The sequence below is a fragment of the Achroia grisella genome, unplaced genomic scaffold (assembly GCF_030625045.1).
Source record: "Achroia grisella isolate CSIRO2021 unplaced genomic scaffold, CSIRO_AGI_Agris_v1 utg327, whole genome shotgun sequence".
Lineage (NCBI taxonomy): Eukaryota > Metazoa > Arthropoda > Insecta > Lepidoptera > Pyralidae > Achroia > Achroia grisella.
Genome location: NW_026712799.1, coordinates 3,096,171 through 3,120,230, shown reverse-complemented (window position 1 = coordinate 3,120,230; position 24,060 = coordinate 3,096,171). Strand labels below are relative to the sequence as shown.

Here is a 24,060-nt window from a genome sequence, read left to right as displayed (position 1 = left end):
ACAACCACATTGTGGAATCTTTTTCCTGCAATGGCATTTCCGAATTTATTCTTTTTTAAAACGCCGACAACGCACTTGCAATTCCCCTGATGTTGCGGGTGCTCATAGGCGGCGATAATCACTTACCATCGGGTGAGCCGCATGCTCGGTTGTCCCCTGTGTTATAAAAAAACGCCCCCAGAATTGTAAAAGGTTTATCAGGACAAAATATGTCGAGGCCTCGAGGCATTCGCTGAGTTACACAATAATTTTTATATTTCTGGATACCAACCTCAATGAATCAAAATGATAATCATGTTCTATTACAATTAACTGTGAGTTGCAAATATCCCATTTATTTTGTGTCAGAAAATATAAGAATACTGTAAGAAAAGTGTGTTATTCGAATACATTTATATGCACTTTTCTTTGATTGTTATTATTATTAGTTGAAACTTAAAAGACATACAGAATTATATTAGGCAGAATTTGTATAATTATATAATTCACGAATACCTTATTGGAATATATACAAAGAGTGCAGCGATTGTCGCAAGTGTATTTTAGTATTTATTATTGTTTATTAGAAAAATATATAAAAGGTATAGCAATCCGGAATCCAGTCATAATATTTGTGAAGCAAAATAATTTGCCTTAAAAATGCATATTCATTATATGGTCTTTCAAATAATAGTACAAAATAATCTTTTATACAAATTATAGAGTAATATTAGTATGTAAAATAATATTGTATGCATAAAAAACCTGGGACTCTTAAATTTCAGTCCAATATCAACAATTAATACCACAATGCACAATATTTTTGACAAAAAACTTATGTTTTGTTATTATGTAATTTTGAATATCCAATAGACTATAAGAATAATGTATCATGTATAAATTGCCGTTTATATATAATATTATATCAAAATAACAGGCATAAAAAATAATCTGAATTGATTCCAGTAAAAAATTGATAACAATATTGTAGCTGGATTTTGGTTTGTACCTACCCTTTAACATTTTTATAATACTGGCGGCTATAAATACGGAGAAAATATTTTAATTATTAGATCTAAATAGAGTAAATTATAATGAAATTAATAAAAATACTTAATTGCCGAAGTAATTTCTACTTAATTATTGTACTTATTAACAAAATCGGGCAACACATCGCTCCGAATTATTAATGATATTATTATATAATCTGCGATGAATTAATATTTAGAGGTAAACATAATAATACTCTAGACAATACAAAGTAAGGTTGTACAAATGTAATGCGTTGACTTATTTATTTGTAAATACGTAACAAATTATTGTGATATATTTGCAAAATCTGATTATTTATTAGAACCGTTATATATAATAGACGTTTAAAATGAGTGGTAAACAACATTTACGTCCAATTTGGGATTTTATCTATTTAGTTATAACATAATTATCCTAATTATATATTTATTGTTATCCTACTTATTCATGCAGAATCGTGCAATCATTAGGTATAATGTCTCCTAAGTATTTCTCACAGTTTCTGATTTATGATATTATTTATTGACATTCCTAAAATTAATACTGATGCTGAAAAATCGAACTGTAACTCACAATTCAAAATATACCAGTTATTTACCTAATTGGCTTTCTATATCTGTCTTTACATAATATAAAATGAAGTCGCTTCCGCTCTTAGACCTTTTAAATTATGCAACGGATTTTAATGCAGTTTTTAGCAATAGATTATTATGATTCACAAAGAAGATTTATATGTATAATGCATGTACACCCGTGTAAACCTAGGGCAAGATGATAGTGTACATATAAAATTCATCTCACCACCAAATAAATCATTTGAATTGATGTATCTGCGATTGAAAATGTTCAGTATAGATTAATAATACATTCCAATTGTTTACTTTGATTCCTATATGTTTCAGTGAAAAAAAAGTATAATAACAACCTTAAAATGCTAGTCAATGCATTGAAATTTCATCTTTACCTACCTACTAATATCTCATGTTTTTGCAAAAGTATTTGTCCTTGGCAATTCATTGTTTTTAGATATTATCTAACTTTAGTGAGAGAATTATGTACATGTGCTTCTGTGATTGCAGTGTATTGTATTATTGGCGTTAGGTTGAAAACCACTGAAGTACATTGTTGTTATAAAAAAACTATTACATAGTTTACGATCTTAGCAGTCAATCACTTGATGTATTTATACCTAACAATAAATTTAAATATATATGTGCAGATTAAGGATATGGTGCAACTAGGAATATGGACGCCGGTGAAGAAAATATTATTTCCAAAAGGTGCTATACTATAGTTAAAGGTACACATTAAATAATCTGGTTTACTGCACCTTAAAAAAGACCTTAAAGGCAACTTTATGGTCAAAATAAGCCTTTTATTTTCTGAATATCTCAAGATATGTTTATCACTGGATTCTTATAACAACCGGCCAAAACATAACAATGTTACTAATATAATAATATTGACAAAATATTATTTATAAAAGAGAATAGTATTTTCATTACAATTATTATTCTAATATAATAGCCGAATTAATTGTTTATCACACGAATTGTTATCTCATATTTTATTTTACACGTTTGTTTTTTGTTTCAATAAAAATATCATTGCACAATACAGTAGTTTATTTAAAATACCTTAACCTATATTTACAAGATTTTGTACATACACTTGTCATTAAGTTTTATTCCCCGTATTGTTAGGTTTCACGTGTTTGTTGAGGAATTCTTGGAACATGGCAACATCCTTGGGTTTATCATCTGCAAGAGAAAAGTATTGCATATTAGAAAAATAATTTTCGCAGTAGTGTTATTTAATACATGTTATCCCACTAAATACAAGATGTATTTTGGATATACAATTACATATATTTATAATATATATGGAAGTCAGATATATGTTACTGAATTGATTGAGAGTAACTCTCCCCTCACACTAAAAATCACTATTGCTATACAGAAATTTATTGCAATGTCAAATACTCTTACTACGCCAAATGTATATTTTTAAAGAGTTGTCTAAGTGTACTTGTATCTTAACTAATTATGCCACCCACAGTATTGTAAATATTCCCCGTGTGTAGTGCCCCTCAGGCGTAAACCATTACCGCAAGCGGGTATCATACCATTATCATCAAAAAAAACCTATAGGTACATACCAACATCTGGTTTGAGTTCAGTGCCCTCCTCATCGCTGGAGCTCTCGTTGCCCGGATGCTTCAAGTACATGTCACTGATCTCCCGTCCAGCTGGAATTTCCTCAATTAGCTTCTTCTTTTCCAGCACAATGTTGGGTTTCTCTAAAAGAGATAGCATGACTTAGATTGTATATGTATAGACAAACAAATTGTATTTCTAATTAGATATTTACAAATACTTTAAAAGCAAGTACACTACACTACGTTGTGTTTATTAATAAAATATATAAAGTAGAAATGAAGTTTTCTAAGGAATATTTTAGATAAAGTTTTATGTGACGATTCTATGCGCCATACAACTGAATTATTCTACATTCACTGGTAGAAAACTCCCCATAGTGCTAACTCCGACAAATATACCTTTACCTCACTTTTAATATTATATACATATAGTTAGCAGTTAATTATAAATAGACTTATGCACTCAACTGAGATAGATGTAGTGTCCTTTAGGGCTTTTATAGAAATAATATGCATGAACAAATAATTTGTTCTTATTTAAATTGTGTATGTACCTATTGATAATACTAAGAGGAAATGTTCGTTAAATTTTATCATCATTATTAGAAACTCGGTTCAAATGGAAAGGAAATCTCAATGGCGGGAATTAATTCACACCAAGTAATAAAAATTATACACCATCAATAGGAAATGAATATAATACCTCTCTGGAGTCTTTTTTCTTCATCCTTCTTTTTCTGTTCTTCCAATTTCTGTGCGCGCATCTTCAACCAGTCTTGTTTGTATTCTCTGAAACGTTGCATAAATATTTTGACCAACAGTCTATATGCATAACATTCACAAGTCTATTCGGGCTACTCTAGATACTAAGATAGATCCAATAACCTTGGATTTTAGCCTTGTTTTTTTTTATACTCTTGTATAAAAAGCAAGAACAAATATATATATATATATATATATATATATATATATATATATATATATATATATATATATATATATATATATATATATAAATATATATATATATATATATATGGCACATTACCAACTTGTATATGTTTCGTGGTCCGTAGAAAACAATAGAATAGAAAATCATTTATTCAAATTAACTTATTGAAACACTTTTGAAGTAACCACCTTTTATTTTAATCTACCTAATCTAGTGAAAGAACTAACCGCCATTGTTATCAATTTATTAGGTTTAATCTACTACAATATTGATTACGCTTAAGAACAATAAAAAACTGGATTGAAAACCAGATTGAGACTCAGAGACTCCAGAGTAGACATGCAGTTCTTAAATTATAATAATATAGAACTATCTATCGTACATGTGGATATCGCTTGCTTGCTTACTTTAATGCTTTACAAGATACGTTTTGGTAGAACGTAGCGAAATCAGGGTACAGAGGCAAGCCTCTGAGGACTATGATATCATGATATCGTAGTCCTCTGGGATGGCAACGAATGGAAGGTATGGGGCATGTTTATAGGGGATGGTTATATTATTAGGCACATTGACTGAAGTAGAAAAAGTATAATCCATCACATTTAAAATAAGTAGTGTTGCTAAGTAACAGTTTGTATGTAACGTGCAACTGCAATCGGAACGAAGTAAATTATATTTACAACTGTATACGTAATCCACTGAATATCTCTATCATATATACAATAAGCCGAACCATCATGAATGCCATTAACAAAAAAAAATATTTGCATTAATCGTTTATGCATGTGTAATGTATCTTTAATGAACTTGAAATTCAAATGTAATTCTATTTCAATATGAGATATTGTTTGTTTATGTTATAAAAAATATACAAACTTTTCATATTCTTCAGCAGCAGCGTCAACCAACTTGAAGAACTCGTCAATGCCCTGACAATTTAATAAAACGAATTCATTAATGAAATTTTAAACTACATTATATAGAAGAATAGCAAAGTATTTGCAATAGTATTAGTAATTCTATTGGAAGAGTAATGTTTCTCACATTATTATTGCAATACAATTCAATAAATTTATAGTTAACAACTAGGTACCGTGAGATCAGAAAGTTGCTATTGAGCGTTTAAATTGAAACTACCATTAAATAGAAAGGAATTAGTTATTAATTTAAAATTATAGACAAGTCATTATAACCGAAAACATCTCAATAGCACCATTTACATTTTAGTACAGCACCATCTAATGGGACTGAAATAACTAAAATTATCTTAAGCATAGAGTTAAATCCTGTCATAAAGAAATATCTCCATCTTGACCAGATTAATATATATACACACGTAAATCTATTAGATTATAAGTTTATTAGATTGCTTCCTACTTTTTAAGTTAGTTACATATATAAAGGCGCACAACTAACCTGACCGGTGTGCGCGCTGACCCCGCAACACTTGAGGTCGGAATAGAAGGCGTCAAGTGCGAGCGCCATAGAGCGAGTGAGGTTCCCAACATACGAAGGGCCTCCCTCGCCGTCACCTTCGCCGCCCGCGTCCAGCGCCTCCTGGAACGCTTCGAAGTCCCGCATCCATTCCACCGCGTATGAATTGTCTACTACGTCTGTCTAGAAATACATGTTTTATAATAATAATATTATAAACGCTAAAGTTTGTAAGTATGGATGTTTGTTACTCTTTCACGCAAAAACTACTGAACAGATTTTGATGAAACTTTACAGTAATATAGGTTATGCATCAGAATGATATATACGCTACATTTTTTATTTAAATTTAACGCGGGTGAAACCGCGGCCACAGGTCATCAATCACATTTTTTTATATATTTCTTTATTTCTAAAGGATGGACTTAACAAACTTGCCAATATGAAGAATTCCTTCACCTATATCTATAGTATCATCATATATTTCAATACTTAAATATAATCTGTCACCATGCATGTTGGGTTTACAATAAAATAGTATATAGTTAATTTAAAATAGTTATATGTATTCTAATTTTAAACCGGTATATAGTTCTAAATAAATAAATATACTAATCACAGGCAGGGGAATACAAATTATTAGCATAATAAAACTCAGTAAATAAATAAAAATTTTAAGTTACCTTATTCATGACGACAATAAATGGCAGCCGTGTCTTGTACAGTATAGAGCATGCATACAGCATGTTGGACATGAACGTGACAGGGGAGACACTGCGGACTGTGTCCATTACGTACACAACTACAGTGGGGCAGGCAGACGCTAATGACTCACTCACTATTGTCCCTGACGCCGACCATGTGAACACTTCTATTTGACCTGTACAATAGTGCAAGTGACAATTTAAGTGTCTGTATTATAAGAAACTTATAAAATTATAGTATAAACTCAATATAACAACATGGAATGGACTGCATAATGAGTAAAATGTGTCTAATAGTGATTATAAATATTTCTTAAATGAAATATGTAAATATTTTGCCAAATATGATATAAAATTATTTTGGAATATGATACATTGATAAAATAACTTAAATGTCCCTTACAGTATAAATATTAAACTACATATAAACTGGACAGTGTCTAATGCATAATATCATAAGTATTATATATGATTTAAAGTAAATGTTCAAATGTTTCTGTGTCAAAATAGATTTCCACTAACTATATGCCTCAGCTTCAATTGCATATAATGTGATAAGTAAATATTATGTGTTAATCTAGCAATAGAACATAAGCCATATACTCAGAATTAAAATCCATTCAACATTTTATATAATTTGAAAATTGCAATTAATATGTCAAGATCTTGAATCTTAATATACTAAATAAATTATTACAGTACATAACTTAAAAATAAAGTTATTTATTTAAAAAAAATGCATTACCTGGTGTATCTATTACACAGTATTTATGTTTCTTGCCAGCCTTTTCTATGAGATTCACAACTTGGCCAAACTTTGTGGAAAATAAGTTGAGGGCTGTCACTATACCTCCATTTGGACCCAGGCCATACTGTTTCATCACTTCTTTATAATCAACAGTGTCTCTGATATCTGCAATAAAAACAAATATTCTTAGAGAATTAGGCGGCAAAATATACAGAGTATATTTTATATGACAGATAAAATGGATTAGATATAAATCTCTAGTCTTGTCTAATAAAATTATGTATCTTATAATATTCTGGCTAATAAATACATCTATCAAATATTCCTACTACCACTATTGTAATTAACTAGTACAATAATCAAAATATTGCCCTCTCAGTTTAATTAATAAATTAATTCTCCTCTAAATAACTAATTATTGTAAAAGTAACAAGCTGTAGATATACTATAATAAAAAAAAATACAGAGTAATACTCCTAACAATAGACTAGGTACAATAATAAAAATGAAACATTCTATTTTCAAAATTCTATGTTTATGAATTTTGAAAACAGAATGTTTCATTTTTATTTCATAATTTCAATTAGAGAACCACGAATTCTTACCTATATAACTTACCAATGTTAGCTGGATATGGTACTTCTCGACAGGCAGGGTCCAAATTAATGAGATATGGTCTTGAATCTTCTATTACTTTACTGGCGAGACGTCTTGTGAATGATGTCTTACCAGCACCGGCCATGCCTGCAAGATTACAATAAAATATCAATTAGATAGTGACTAGATAAGTGAAATATTGTTCTATTATATTAAAATGATTTTTTTTTACATTACAAGTAAGAAGTAAATAGAATCTAACCTAAAATGATCAGGCAGACGGGCTTTCTGATTACTTCCACGACTGTGTCCGGGTCAGAAGTCTCTGAAGAAGACATCTTGCAATAGTTGTAATGATTTTCGTGAGTTATTCGATTTAACTATGGAAATTTATCTAACTATCAAGGAAAACAAACAGAATTCAAAACAACATATTTATTGATTAATTTAATTTGACAAATGAAAGATTGAAATTGAATGGTTAAGGTTGAGGAATCGCAAAGTGAATGATAATTTCGAAAATGGTGTCAATTTTGACAGCAAAATTTTTTTGCCTATGGCAATAAATGTTAGGCTAAGGTCATTTAGCTATACAGCTATTGTCTAGCATTGCTTTTCTAAATTATGACTATAATATTTATTCAAATCATTTTGAAAATTAAACCAATACTGCAATATAACTATAATAAAATCGTTTTTTTAACACTTTAGGAGACTAGCAAAATGGGTATTGGGCAACACGTGTATAAAAAATAAAATTCTTAAGCTCTACAGTGGTGGACCCCGAAAAGAATGCTAGAAAAATATGTGGAGTTTGAGCTACGTAGTTAAGCCCGTTCAGTGTAGGCATAGATTATATAATATACTTTAAAAGTGCAGGTACACTTGCACCAGCAATCGACATTAAGCCCGTAACTCTTTGTTCATAAGAGGTTCTTTGACATCGGAGATACGAAAAGGACTCAGATGAGAGTCATTTGCAGATGACGTTGTGCTGGTTGGTGAAAGGGAGCTGAGATACATACACAATAGATTGATAATGTAGCAGTAAAAGCTAGAAAGTTGTGGTTAGAAAATTAGCAATTCTTGAACATACATGTTTCGCTATTTCGGTAGTCTTTCTGTCTTCACTCCTCCAAAGCGAATTAGAATGGTCTAATACGTGTGAACCTAGATGGCATGGACCATAAAGCATAACATTTTCGCAGGGTGGATGAAGTGCCGGCAGTTTACGGCGACGTATCCCTAACTTTATTTTCTTTAAACTTAAGGAAAAATTTACTAGACTATTGTCTCATATGGTCAGATGAAATTTGATTAAGCAAGCATCTGAACTATGAGCTGAACGTAATTAAGGCATATATCACCGATATTGAAAGTATCGTCGTGTTATACGTACCTATTCTATTTTCACATTAAAACAATAACTGTAAAAAAATAGGCACTTTATTCTCTTAACTATTTTATTTACAATACATGTAACATAAAGAATAAATAATTTATTGAACATCTTTTTCGAGATTTAAAAACATTATCGGATACATATGGCCCAGTGTTGATATTTTTTTTTGTATGATCAGTCGTAACGTATCTGTGTAAGTAGCAGGCGGCTTGCATGTAGATGGGTCGCGCCAATGGAGCCCTAGGAAAAGAAAATTGTGTCATATGAGCTAATATTGTAAGATATGCATGTCCAATTGCTTAATTTTGAATAAAAATGGCCGAATCACAATCAAATATATAAAGTACTGAATATAAAGTAGTCAATAAAGGTTTTATTTTATATTGTATAGCTGTTATAGCTGTACAGTTTCGCAAAGAGTAACAAACATCCATCCATACAAACTTTCACGTTTTTATTATTAATACAATTTTATATGACAACTAAAAAGTTTTAAAATTATTATGAATTTGTTTATTTTTAATTATAAATGTTTTTCCTGACGTAAATAAATATTTTTCATTTATTATTACATAACAAATTTAATACTATTCTAAATTTAAAGTAATTTCAAATATATTGTAGGGATAAATGAACAATTTGCTTATAAATAATGGTCATATAAAAGATAAGCTTTATTTCATACCTGTGGAATCACAAGTAAACAGGGCTGGTGAGGGCACATGATCCCTGGTGTAGTTCCATAAACAATCCCTTAACACTTGTACAGTCTGTAAAGAAAAAATAGGGCTGTAAAAATGACACAAATGAAAGTCATCAATCCAAAAACATTATTAAGTTAAAAAAAACGGTAAAATTTAAATATCGGCTGTAGAAAGTAGAAGATTCTACGGCCGATTGTACGCCGAATGCGTGGTAGCAATATGAGTCACCTCGCTAGCCGTGAGCTCGGGCGCCAGTTCCAGCATATGGCTGAGTGGATGCGGCAACAACTGGCCCAGCGTCATAGTGGCGAGCAGTTCCGAGAGGGCCGCCCTCTCGCGCGCCAGCTCCGACGACTGGCTGTGGCGGTCTGCTAGACGTAGAGATATAAAAATCATAATATATTTAAATATTGACAAAATTAATAAAAAACTAATAGAATAAAAATAAGAGGGCTAAAGGTTAACACTCTGAAGTAGACCTGAATGCCGAGACCGCGAGGTACAACAGTACGGGAGCGGTACGTACCCGCGAGGTGGGCCCGCAGGCGGTGCAGCAGCGTGGCGGCGGGGCGCGGTACGTACCCGCGAGGTGGGCCCGCAGGCGGTGCAGCAGCGTGGCGGCGGGGCGCGGTACGTACCCGCGAGGTGGGCCCGCAGGCGGTGCAGGTGGGCCCGCAGGCGGTGCAGCGTGGCGGCGGGGCGCGGTACGTACCCGCGAGGTGGGCCCGCAGGCGGTGCAGCAGCGTGGCGGCGGGGCGCGGTACGTACCCGCGAGGTGGGCCCGCAGGCGGTGCAGCAGCGTGGCGGCGGGGCGCGGTACGTACCCGCGAGGTGGGCCCGCAGGCGGTGCAGCGTGGCGGCGGGGCGCGGTACGTACCCGCGAGGTGGGCCCGCAGGCGGTGCAGCGTGGCGGCGGGGCGCGGTACGTACCCGCGAGGTGGGCCCGCAGGCGGTGCAGCAGCGTGGCGGCGGGGCGCGGTACGTACCCGCGAGGTGGGCCCGCAGGCGGTGCAGCAGCGTGGCGGCGGGGCGCGGTACGTACCCGCGAGGTGGGCCCGCAGGCGGTGCAGCAGCGTGGCGGCGGGGCGCGGTACGTACCCGCGAGGTGGGCCCGCAGGCGGTGCAGCGTGGCGGCGGGGCGCGGTACGTACCCGCGAGGTGGGCCCGCAGGCGGTGCAGCAGCGTGGCGGCGGGGCGCGGTACGTACCCGCGAGGTGGGCCCGCAGGCGGTGCAGCAGCGTGGCGGCGGCGGCCCGCAGCAGTGCGGACGCGAGACAGAGTGCGGGCCGCGCGGCGGCGGCGCGGCGCAGTGCGGCCCGCGACACGGCGCAGCCCTCCAGCACGGCGCGCATGTACAGCTCGCGCTCGATGCTCACTTGCTGCAACCACACCGTCCACACTTCACTTACACCACACATTATATCAGTCATTCATATCTCTGTTCTCGCGAACACTGCTAGCGGCGTCGATGTGCCACCGAGTGGTCGAGCGCCACCGAACAACTTGGCCCCGCGCCTATTTACATGAGCGTACGTTAACGGAAGAGTAGAATCCCAACGAAAAATGTTCTATAATATCAATAGTGCTCTTCGGGACAAAAGTCTAAGGGTATAAAATAGTTTAATTATATTTCAATATGTCTGTCGTAATTATTACAGGTTTATGAATTATAATAATATGTATAAATACTATTAGGTATATAATATTGAAACAAATGTTACCTTAGTAAAATCTTCATCTGGCCACGGCAGTCCGTTGTACATAACATCGGGTGATACAAGCTCAACTAATAACAGTGACAGCGACGTAGCGCCTTCTACAACGCCGCTATTACCATCCTATAACAAACAAACTGCGATCAAAATTTAAAATATCACTCAACACACAAACAAATAATGAAGTGTTGTGTCCGTTGTTGAAGTGTTAAAAACATTATTAAATAATTAGCATGAAGGATAGTGAAAAGAGAACCAGGGCTGTTATCATCGTGAGAAGTTTAACCGACAATTCACCGGTGAGCTCCTTCCTTCATACCTATTCACTCCAGCGAGACTACAGCATGGGGTTTTCAGGAAGGGTATATTAAGGTTTCTTAAGGGTTGAGCCATCCATAGGGCGTCCACAAGCGGTAATCGTTTACCATCAGATAGGCCGTATGCTTTTTTGCCAACGTCATAGTATAAAAAAAACTAACGTAATGCTGAACTCACCATGCAGGACATAAGAGCGCCCATCAATAGCTCGTTGTTCGTACTTAATATTGGCGGGATCCTGTCATTGTCGCTACCATTTTGTTTACGGACACCTTTCCCGATGATTCCCGCGTGGAAAACTGACGTGTGACTCTGTGTCAACTGAGTAATTGGACCCTGGGAACAATAGTATTAGATTACATTACAATACCTACAATTTTATAATCGAGAGCGCAAATTTTTTAAATAAAATACATACCACGTTGCTAATAATCGTTTAGAAATAAAAATCTAATATCCTCTTAATAAGCATAATATTCATTTAGATAATGATGATGAAGAAGTCAAAAGGTTTTTGCTGCTAAACAGCAAAAACCTTTTGATTTGAGCAAATCAGTATAAACTAGTTTTATGACCAATTGGTAAATTTTAAACGTAAAAATCGTGGCCACTTTCCTGTATATAGGATATTCTATTCAATTTTATTATAATATTTAATGCACCAACATTATAAAACATTAAAATACAAAACAAGGCGGTCTTATCGTTAATACAATCTCTACCACCGACCAATATTGTCGATTGTAATTCGTATAATGTTCTGTGGAATGTGAAATTCCTTTCCACAAAAGGTAAAAAACTCACGTGTTTCTGATTGAGGTATATGAGTAGATCCTCTCCAGAATCTCTGGAGCTGGTGCTAGCGCCGCTAGTGGTGGTGTTTCTGCTGCCGAAGGCGTCCTCCTCCCGGAACATGGCCGTCTCGAGCAGCTCGCGCAGCGCCACCGCGCGCGCCAGCTTGCTGTGCAGGCACAGCTTGCGGAGCAGTCGACATGCTGTTTGTACACCTCGCAGCTTGTCCATTATATCTACAAAGATAACAAAGGAAATGTCAAGAAACACAAGTCACTTTAATAAAACTTAGTTGATATTAAAAGATTTAAAAGCTCATTTATAGAAAGATTTTTTTGCTACCAAGGTAACCTCCAATACAACAAAATAAATAAAATATTTATTAACATTAACTCCTTGTCAAAAATTCTATGAAAGAAATGTATCAAATCCTGGCTAAAGAAGTTAAGTTATGACGAAACAGAAAACTTTATACTGTAAATACAAATTATACCATAAATACTATAAATCAGTTTGATTACGTGGTTATCGGCATATAATGAGTTATTTATCTTTAACTGGCTTTATGTCTTTTTATTGTTTCCTTTTTTTATCGAATATGTAATGTTATGTTAAGTAGTATGTATGTTTTTGTGTTGTGTAAAAGTAAATGTTAATAAGTGAAATAATATGCACCCTGGGAAGGTGTGTGACATCTGAGATACAGTATAATTCTATACTAGTTCAGATGGCACAATTACACTTGTATGTTAAAATTGTATTGGCTCTTATGTACAACTTAATTATGTAACACAACCTATAACTGCAATAACTATTATTATTATTAATAAATATCTAAACGATATATTCATGCTAATATATTACAAATGAACTGTGTGTGTGTGTGTGAACTACCTAATCAAATAGGACGTTTTACGGTATTTTAAACAATGAAGACGTCAAACTTATATTATTAGTATAATAGTAATAAATATTGTTAGAATATGGCGTAATGTACAAAATATAAGTGTTGGCTTCTTACTGAATAACGTTGTTTAATACTTTTAACTGCCGTTTCCCAAAGTCCGCTAAATTATTTTGTGGAATGTACATATAATATAAAATAAACCTGACTTATTCACTAATTATTATCCAATTTTGGTGTAACAAAATAAGCATACCTTCCTCATGTAGACATCTGAAGAAATATTTAACAGTTGCTTGCACTACTTTCAAAATTACCTCCACACTTGGTTGTGGAGATTTCGTTCCTGACATGTCAACTTTATCTAATACCTAAAACAATAAAATATCTCTTTATTAAATGTATCTACAAATTTAACAATGATTGACAAGTTCTGTGTAAAGATTTAACTAAGTAGTAATCGTAACTCAATTATTGCCTTGTTACCATCACAGTTATTGCTAGCCATTTAAGTAATTAAGTAGTTAATTTCAGTATTTGCTAAACCCAGGTTCTTATGTTACTTTGTAGGAATACAGTTATTGAATTATAGTGTGTCTTACAAATAAAATTGTACCAAGCAATTTCCATGTATTATGCATGTATTTGGCTATAGTAAAAATGAGTGGAAACAAAAAGGTGGTGTGCAAACTTTGGGACAGCCTACTGCGTATAGCTTATAGTATCAGCGGATCGTGAATTTGTTGAAATGTACGATATAATTATATTATTCAACTTAATAAATACACCGGGTTGCGCAATGGGTTGATCCAGGGTTATAGGTTTTTTTTAACATTCTAGATATATTTCTTTACTTGAAATATCGTTTCAGTAGGAAATGAATCCTCGGGGCCCTGGGCTGCAGCCCAAAAAGTCCATCCCTCCACTTGTAGTAGGTGGAGTGTGTGTGTGTGTGTGTGTGTGTGTGTGTGTGTGTGTGTGTGTGTGTGTGTGTGTACGTACGTGTGCGAGCGCGTGCGCGGTGGGCATGTGCGGGAGCGCGGCGCAGGTGGCGGGCGGGCGCGCGCGCAGCACGCCGCACAGCCGCTGCAGCGCGCCGCCCACCCCGTACAGGCTGCCCTCCACTTGTAGTAGGTGGAGTGTGTGTGTGTGTGTGTGTGTGTGTGTGTGTGTGTGTGTGTGTGCGCGTGCGCGGTGTGCGGGAGCGCGGCGCAGGTGGCGGGCGGGCGCGCGCGCAGCACGCCGCACAGCCGCTGCAGCGCGCCGCCCACCCCGTACAGGCTGCCCTCCACTTGTAGTAGGTGGAGTGTGTGTGTGTGTGTGTGTGTGTGTGTGTGTGTACGTACGTGTGCGAGCGCGTGCGCGGTGGGCATGTGCGGGAGCGCGGCGCAGGTGGCGGGCGGGCGCGCGCGCAGCACGCCGCACAGCCGCTGCAGCGCGCCGCCCACCCCGTACAGGCTGCCCTCCACTTGTAGTAGGTGGAGTGTGTGTGTGTGTGTGTGTGTGTGTGTGTGTGTGTGTGCGAGCGCGTGCGCGGTGGGCATGTGCGGGAGCGCGGCGCAGGTGGCGGGCGGGCGCGCGCGCAGCACGCCGCACAGCCGCTGCAGCGCGCCGCCCACCCCGTACAGGCTGCCCTCCACTTGTAGTAGGTGGAGTGTGTGTGTGTGTGTGTGTGTGTGTGTGTGTGTACGTGTGCGAGCGCGTGCGCGGTGGGCATGTGCGGGAGCGCGGCGCAGGTGGCGGGCGGGCGCGCGCGCAGCACGCCGCACAGCCGCTGCAGCGCGCCGCCCACCCCGTACAGGCTGGCCTCCACTTGTAGTAGGTGGAGTGTGTGTGTGTGTGTGTGTGTGTGTGTGTGTGTGTGTGTGTGTACGTACGTGTGCGAGCGCGTGCGCGGTGGGCATGTGCGGGAGCGCGGCGCAGGTGGCGGGCGGGCGCGCGCGCAGCACGCCGCACAGCCGCTGCAGCGCGCCGCCCACCCCGTACAGGCTGCCCTCCACTTGTAGTAGGTGGAGTGTGTGTGTGTGTGTGTGTGTGTGTGTGTGTGTGTGTGTGTGTGTGTGCGCGCGCGGTGGGCCTGGGCGGGAGCGCGGCGCAGGTGGCGGGCGGGCGCGCGCGCAGCACGCCGCACAGCCGCTGCAGCGCGCCGCCCACCCCGTACAGGCTGCCCTCCACTTGTAGTAGTGTGTGTGTGTGTGTGTGTGTGTGTGTGTGTGTGTGTGTGTACGTACGTGTGCGAGCGCGTGCGCGGTGGGCATGTGCGGGAGCGCGGCGCAGGTGGCGGGCGGGCGCGCGCGCAGCACGCCGCACAGCCGCTGCAGCGCGCCGCCCACCCCGTACAGGCTGCCCTCCACTTGTAGTAGGTGTGTGTGTGTGTGTGTGTGTGTGTGTGTGTGTGTGTGTGTGTGTACGTACGTGTGCGAGCGCGTGCGCGGTGGGCATGTGCGGGAGCGCGGCGCAGGTGGCGGGCGGGCGCGCGCGCAGCACGCCGCACAGCCGCTGCAGCGCGCCGCCCACCCCGTACAGGCTGCCCTCCACTTGTAGTAGGTGGAGTGTGTGTGTGTGTGTGTGTGTGTGTGTGTGTGTGTGTGTGTGTACGTACGTGTGCGAGCGCGTGCGCGGTGGGCATGTGCGGGAGCGCGGCGCAGGTGGCGGGCGGGCGCGCGCGCAGCACGCCGCACAGCCGCTGCAGCGCGCCGCCCACCCCGTACAGGCTGCCCTCCACTTGTAGTAGGTGGAGTGTGTGTGTGTGTGTGTGTGTGTGTGTGTGTGTGTGTGTACGTACGTGTGCGAGCGCGTGCGCGGTGGGCATGTGCGGGAGCGCGGCGCAGGTGGCGGGCGGGCGCGCGCGCAGCACGCCGCACAGCCGCTGCAGCGCGCCGCCCACCCCGTACAGGCTGGCCTCCACCGCGCGCGCCACCCGCCGCGACTGCAGCGCCGCCACGCGACCGGAGTTCTCCCACCTGCCGGTACGCACACACTTACGTCATTATCTAAGTATCCACACGTTCGTTGCCTAATATGTGGGATGTAGATGACTTTGTACGAAAATCTACCTTGTGTCATATATAAATAAAATTAACATTACTACGATAATGTATCTACGGCAGACTTAAACTAGACAACCGATTACGCAACAGCAAGTGTCCAGCTACTCTACTCTACTCCCGCGCATGCACGTACGCTTTCTTATTGTTTACTTTCTTTCGTCTATCGAGTAATGTATTTCATTTTTCATTAATAGATCATCTTTCATTCTCTTTAATAACATAATACATTCGGCATTTCATTTATTTTCCTAATTTCATACTTTGCAAGCAAACTTATGGTTGCTAAATAACCAAGTATTAGTAATGACCCCACGCTACGTATCGTTAAAAAAAAAGAAGAAAAATTTCTCAAAATAGTGCAGCAGTTCTTCAATTTAGTTTCCTTATCACCAAACCAGGACCGGACCAGATGGCGCTATATAAATAATCCAGATTATTTATTAATTATATAGATATTAGTTACTAACCTTAACAATTGGATAATATTCAAACAATAATGATGCAAGTAAGTCTTTTGGTCTTCGGGTACATTATCTTCTATGAAAATTCTTTTTATTTCAGTGTCGGATATCATCGCATGCCTCAGGCCGTACTCCACGCCAGTTTTTATAAGGTTTTGATATCTCTCCGTGTCCATATTAATATCGGGCGAATCGTTTGGTATATGCATATTGATAGTACCAGATATGATGCGGACCAGTAACGCGAGGGTTGTGTCATTCCGGGAATACTGCAGGAAGTAGCTGATGGTGTTGACGAATTCCGATGGCAGATTGTTGCCTAAATGTGAAAAGAAACGTATGTAGTATAGCGTGTCATGTGCAATTCCCAGCTGCAAGCTAACTTCTGGCGCAACGCGAGCGCCTCGATCATATTTATAACCTCGGTGCGAGCGAGAGCGCACTTGTATTGCCGTCTCACTCACTATACTCTATCAACTGATTATATAGTACACTAACTTTTATATTTCATGCATATAATCTGTAAATTGCAAAAAAAGAGTCCACCGTTTGATTAAATAATAAAATAATTCAGATAGTTTAGCATACCGCCTTACTTAAAATGGTCGCAGGCTCGTACGATATAACCGATCGTATTCATGAGTATGATTGTTTGTATCAGTCTGTGTGTTTTCTATATACTAAGTATATATTTCCAAAAATATATATTTAAGTATTTTTTAGTATTATGTAATTGGATACAAGTGCTAAACCCGTAAGCTGAAGATTGGGGTAGAAAAATTAAGTAAATAAGTGGTAGAATATTAAGCTTATTTCTCTCTCTCGCATGTTTCTGTTCAATAATATTATAATAATAACTCTGTATTTGGAAGACTGAATATATATTAATGTGAGCAAGCTAAAAGTGAACTACTAGGGCAATAATTAGAGACCAAAATCTCATAAGACGGCGACCCAATGTAATACAACTTGAATTGCATACTTACATACTAAAATGAGTATCCTGGCAAGAGAGTATTGTTCCAACTGATTCCCGGTAAGTAACTTTTCTCTGATCAGATCTATTTCCTCCGCTACACTGTTGAGCAGAGGGATACTCTTATCAGGAAATAAACTGTCATACTCCAATTTCTGTAATAAATATTCTGTAAAGAAAATAGATACACCATTAAAATTTAGGCATAACAAATGTATTAATATTTTCTTCAAACTTACAACTAAAATAAATTAGTTGCCGGATGGCAAAAATAAATGCGAAAGTCAATAATTTCATTTGACAGCCTCGGTGGTCTAGTATTTAACATACTGCTTTACTTCTGATAGTCGCAGGTTTGATTTCGAGTTTGATTATTTGTACCGGTCTGGGTGTTTTCTATGTATGTATTTATATGCTCTGGACTAGCTTGGGACTAGGAGTAGACGCAGTGTGAATTGTCCAGGGTTGTTAATATTATTATTAACTATTTTAGCAGCAATACTAGTAGATGCAAGCGGTGCCACCAGCTACGCCGTCTACAGCCTCCCACGTCACGTGACGTACCTAGCAGCTGGCGACAGTTGCGGTCGGCGTGCGCGTGCCGCAGCAGCAGCAGCAGGCAGCGCGCGTGGGAGCGCGTGAGCAGCGCGACCAGCTGTCGCGTGCGCGTGCCCAGCAGCAGCACGGCCTGGGAGCCCACGTCACGTGACGTGACGTACCTAGCAGCTGGCGACAGTTGCGGTCGGCGTGCGCGTGCCGCAGCAGCAGCAGCAGGCAGCGCGCGTGGGAGCGCGTGAGCAGCGCGACCAGCTGCGCGGGCCCCACGGCCTCCCACGTCACGTGACGTACCTAGCAGCTGGCGACAGTTGCGGTCGGCGTGCGCGTGCCGCAGCAGCAGCAGCAGGCAGCGCGCGTGGGAGCGCGTGAGCAGCGCGACCAGCTGCGCGGGCCCCACGGCCTCCCACGTCACGTGACGTACCTAGCAGCTGGCGACAGTTGCGGTCGGCGTGCGCGTGCCGCAGCAGCAGCAGCAGGCAGCGCGCGTGGGAGCGCGTGAGCAGCGCGACCAGCTGCGCGGGCCCCACGGCCTCCCACGTCACGTGACGTACCTAGCAGCTGGCGACAGTTGCGGTCGGCGTGCGCGTGCCGCAGCAGCAGCAGCAGGCAGCGCGCGTGGGAGCGCGTGAGCAGCGCGACCAGCTGCGCGGGCCCCACGGCCTCCCACGTCACGTGACGTACCTAGCAGCTGGCGACAGTTGCGGTCGGCGTGCGCGTGCCGCAGCAGCAGCAGCAGGCAGCGCGCGTGGGAGCGCGTGAGCAGCGCGACCAGCTGTCGCGTACAGCTGGCGACAGTTGCGGTCGGCGTGCGCGTGCCGCAGCAGCAGCAGCAGGCAGCGCGCGTGGGAGCGCAGCGCGACCAGACACGCCCGCGCCGCAGATCGCGCGCGCGCACCCGCTCCACCACATCGTCCGTCACTACCCAAACGTTGTTGCAGTTTTAGACAAATTAAGTTACTTTCTGCCACATTTCAGTTTCAAATATATTACGCACTACACAAATGAGTTCTTATTTCAAAATATATACTTAAAAATAACCTGGATGTTTAGTACAGTATTAGAATTTCATTATGAACAACTTTAGACCATAATCATAGAATATAGTAATATAATAGTTACTTACATGTTTCTTCGATGTCTTGTGTCAGCGCTTTTAGCACGACATCAGACTTCGATGCAAGATTCAGCAAATAAGGTATTACGTCGCGCTTTTTCTCCGGTCTACTGTCTTCCTTGATAGCATCCTGTAAAACATTGAATGGTCAAAATTTGCTTAAGTCACTATACTTTATGCAGACGATTCCAAATCTACACTCAGGTAGATATTTCTCAAGCCATTTCCACAATTAATGATTGTATATCTGTGATGAGTGGGCAGTATATTATTTTGGAATGACCTTCCAAACAAATACAAGAAATCTGTAAGAAATCTTGGCGTTGATGATCTAAATAATGTTAAGTCAGATCGGAAACCTATATACACGACTAGCACCATATTTAGATCTCATAAATAAACACTTCAAAATTTATGTATACGTTTCATATTTGGTCTGCGCAAAATTATGCATTTGCCATTCCTTACTCACTAAGGTATACTGAGTACAGCATTCTCTTTAACCCCCACACTCCTGATTATCTAAAAGACAGTTTCACATTTCTCAGAGCTATCCGTCGCGTAATGTTAACAACCTCCTTCTCAGATATCCTTCTCATTCCACTTCCTTCTATTCTAAATCCTTTTCTGTCCAGGCTGTCAGGTTATGGAACGCACTTTTTTGCATTCGGAGCATTCAGAAAAAAAAGTCTCTGTCAAATCCCACTTTCTTTCCCTTTAAGTTCATATTGTACCCTTCATATTTTCTGAAGATATGTGCATTATTAAGTATATGTATGTTTACTAATATTTTATTATATATATTAATAGATATATTTATGTACAAATTTATATTTATGTTCATTACGTTTATTTTCTTATCTTAATGTTGGTGTTTTGGATTTTGTATCAGATTTATATCATTTTGTGTGTTTTCTTTGTCCAATAAAGAGTTTAAATAAATAAATAAATAAATACTTACGCCGCACGTTGTAATGTGATGAGTGGGCAGCTAATATTTTGGAATGACAAACAAGCTGATGATCTAAATAATGTTAAGTCAGATCGGAAACACGACTATATACATAACTCTATATCATGTATTGTAAAATTATGGCATACTACTATACATTTAAATGAAAAGTGCCACTACTAAAATTAGGTGTTTTGGATAGATTTTCTGTCTCCAGAACCTACTAAAATAGTATTGTACTAAAATACATTATAATTTTAACCACTAATAGTAATAGAGTATGCTAAAATACTCTTTTTTACACAATGTTTACTATACCAATGCCAATGCCAAAAACCATGAAAAATTGTCATGTGTTACAAATAACATAAAAAATACTTTTTTTAAAATGTAAATAAAATAAAAAATAATGTTTTATGTAAGTCCATTCCCTTTATTTAGCTCCTCTGAAATCAGTGAAAAATCTTCTAATATATGTTGGCAAACCTAGTCTCCAGTGCCTGCCTCTGATACATGACACTGGCATAAGTAATGGTAAAAATAACAATAGATTGAGAAGACAAAGGAAAAGCTGTTTAGTGACAGAAATAAGTGAGACAGTAGTAGCCATGTAGACAATTAATAAAAAACAGGTAACAAATTACATACATTGAACAAATCAACAAGTGCTGCCCGTATGTGAGCAAGGGCGGGCGGATGATTGGCAAGATGCGCAAGTACAGAGCGCGCCGCATCCACTCCGAGTGCGAGTGCTCGCGGCGCCACTAGTGCGGGCTCAGCACGTCCCACCCAACCCACTGCCCACGAACACGCCCACGAACCTGAACCATTAAGCTTAGTTTTGTACCTATTCCTTGAAACAAATAATATTTAAATTGCTGTATCTATTCTGATTACGAATGCTTTTAGACAAGCCTCCGCTTTCTATGTATATAGGTCTTTTCTGAAATATAACATCTTCTATAATTTATTTATTTATTTAGGAAGATTAACGGTGTAATTTTAAATTTTACTTGTCATATCAAATTGTCCTATGCCAATTAATAATCTTCGCCAATAGTATTACCAGATTAAATTTTTCATTATCCAATTTTAACATATGGAAGTAATCATGTGACAGTGTTATAATACACAAAAAAAGCATCCTGGCACTCTCCTATAAATATTAAAGTCACTTGAAGTGTTGCTAATGTATATGAACATATTGATATACTAATATGTAAAAACATTATCAAATTACAGATATTAATTTTATTTTACATCAGTTCAAATTAATCACAAGTCTTTTGTTAATGATACAATATATACATGAGATGATCTTTGAGGCATCAGCTGACAATAATCATGTGCAATCAATATCCAATACATACCTAACATCATGTCAATGCATTTTGCTCTTTCTTCTGAATTCAGTAAAGTTAAATTTTGTGTGGTGATGTCCAAAAGAACTCTAACAGGATCTGTACTCTGTAATGTTGTATCTAAAGATAAAATAAACAAAGGCCATATTAACATAATTTGTTAGTAAAAACTTAATCTTTAACTTATATTATTATATATGATAAATGTATATGGTAGGGATAAAATATTAATACAAAAAACTTGCCTTGCATAAACTGCTAAAAAGTCCTATATGAAAAATTATTTTGTAACATGAATTTATATTTCTAAAACAGTTATCAGAAAAAATAAACAATAAATTGACTTTTATTTAAAGCTCTGTTCCAATTTCAAGTATAAGAAATGGCAGTGAATAATAAATCTTACCCTTCATGAATAGTAAAGAAAACTATGCTTTACTATTTCTTACCTTTACCACAGGTATTATAATGTATTTTGTGATATTTGTGACACTGTCTATAACTAACTGACCTGACTTCCTGATCATTTTATTAACCTCCACTGGTGCCCCGCTAGGGTAAACCGTTAGAGCAGGAGGGTGCACCATTCCATTATTATCCATAAGATACTCTCTATAGCAATTAGAATTGACCACCAAGCAGCCTTAAGCTCTTAATATGCATAAAAAATGTTTTTAACAACTGAGGACTTACTTGGTACATTTGACTTTTTTGTGGCTATATCCATAATCAAATTAATACACCAGGGTGCAATAAATGGTGCCCATGACTGGCCAAGATTGCCTAGTTCCGTTCCAATCATATTCACACACTCCAGTGAACTGTTTGTACTAATATCAGCCTAGAACATATAATAGAAAATTAAATTTGAAACTGGAATATTTAGATACCATTTATAAAACCTAAACTTATTTATAAAGTAAATTGTAAGAATTATACTATGTTGCTTTTTTTAATTGATAATATCCCAGGAATTAATATAAACAATTTATTATTAAACTAAGCATACTATCAACTACAGATATGAAACACCTGATATATATATTTAAATCTATTTTGTTTAGTTCCATAAATAGACCATCCAGACCAATACAAAGAATCATAATGTTTAATACATTTTTATATTGTGAATTAATATAATTGACAACTTTAATATAATATAGCCGTTTTCCCCAAAGTTGGGGTACATTTTGTGGTATATAAAATGTCTCACAAATCTGTGTGCCTTTGGGATAGGCCTCTTCCTACAACTGTGATACTAAAATTAAAGGGATCCAATAAACATTTTTACTATATTTAGTTTACAAGTCTGGTAACACTGAAAGAGCCTCTCACTCAGCATACATACTGTAGTATAACTTTTTTTATTGAGTGTTTTGGGATATTGGCGGGTGCCTGAACGACTGATAAGACCTGTAACACTGCAACCTGCATAGATCTATTGTGCTCACCCTTCTTTCTTTATAACTAAGTTATACTGCTAATTTTCACTGGCTTTACTTCAACAGGGGTAGAATAAATATTATTACTATATTTAATTTGTAACCTAAAACCTACTTTAGTAAAGCTGAAAGTGACTTGCATTCAGTATACATACCATAGCATAACCAAGTTATACCACAGTAGTGATTTTCATTGGGTGCAGGGCACTAAACAACTTTATTACAGACACATATGTGGCTGTTTGTTGACAATGGATAAAATAAAAAACACTGAAACCAATTTTTAATTCATTTTCTTTCATTTATACAGCTAGTTACTGACTAAATATATAAATTTATATCAAAATATTGTATGGTGACCATGGCGGTTACCTTTACCTTACCGCATATTCGATTTGGTTGATTGAAGCATTCACTGCATCATGAAATACCATTGCAAAATATTCTAGAACAGCATCCCTAGATGCCGGGAAGTTTTTCAATAATGTTAAACCGATCTTGGTGAGTTCAGGCGCATTTTGGGAAGTTCTTTTGGAAACGCCATAAATAAAATTATTAAGATCTGCGGATAATGACGTTGATTTACTTTGAGGATTCATATTGTTGCAATTCTGCACAAATATAAATATTTAATTATGATTTTTTAATTAATAAAGCGAATGTTATAACGAAAACAAAACGACACGACAAGGAATGTGAGTGACAAA

General features: G+C 38.6%; 2 protein-coding genes across 2 annotated transcripts; both read right to left on the bottom strand.

The window, feature by feature from the left end:
* Nucleotides 1-2,626: 2,626 nt before the first annotated feature.
* LOC131843671 (GPN-loop GTPase 1) lies at nucleotides 2,627-8,070 on the bottom strand. The gene is made up of 9 exons (XM_059192358.1): nucleotides 7,867-8,070; nucleotides 7,626-7,751; nucleotides 7,005-7,172; nucleotides 6,239-6,435; nucleotides 5,538-5,738; nucleotides 4,998-5,050; nucleotides 3,873-3,958; nucleotides 3,170-3,310; nucleotides 2,627-2,771 (listed from the first exon to the last, which is right to left on the bottom strand). The coding sequence occupies exons 1-9, from the start codon at nucleotides 7,940-7,942 to the stop codon at nucleotides 2,689-2,691; spliced, it is 1,131 nt and encodes a 376-aa protein (XP_059048341.1). The 5' UTR covers nucleotides 7,943-8,070; the 3' UTR covers nucleotides 2,627-2,688.
* Nucleotides 8,071-9,049: 979 nt separating this feature from the next.
* Nucleotides 9,050-24,026, bottom strand: LOC131843656 (integrator complex subunit 5). Its single transcript, XM_059192336.1, is given in 19 exon segments — nucleotides 9,050-9,246; nucleotides 9,692-9,776; nucleotides 9,939-10,078; nucleotides 10,918-11,089; nucleotides 11,432-11,548; nucleotides 11,921-12,079; nucleotides 12,548-12,771; nucleotides 13,696-13,810; nucleotides 16,225-16,402; nucleotides 16,957-17,269; nucleotides 17,937-18,095; nucleotides 19,036-19,165; nucleotides 19,352-19,375; nucleotides 19,377-19,402; nucleotides 19,608-19,728; nucleotides 21,199-21,371; nucleotides 21,921-22,031; nucleotides 22,605-22,752; nucleotides 23,737-24,026. Coding segments are annotated over 19 exon segments (2,754 nt in total). The 5' UTR covers nucleotides 23,953-24,026; the 3' UTR covers nucleotides 9,050-9,103.
* Nucleotides 24,027-24,060: the final 34 nt, after the last annotated feature.

Coding starts and splice junctions, on each gene's coding strand:
- LOC131843671 (XM_059192358.1), bottom strand. CDS start 7,942: ATGTCTTCTTCAGAGACTTCTGACCCGGACACAGTCGTGGAAGTAATC. Junction 7,752..7,866: donor CGTCTGCCTGATCATTTTAG/GTTAGATTCTAT, acceptor GTAATCTTGCAG/GCATGGCCGGTGCTGGTAAG. Junction 7,173..7,625: donor ACCATATCCAGCTAACATTG/GTAAGTTATATA, acceptor TTTTTATTGCAG/ATATCAGAGACACTGTTGAT.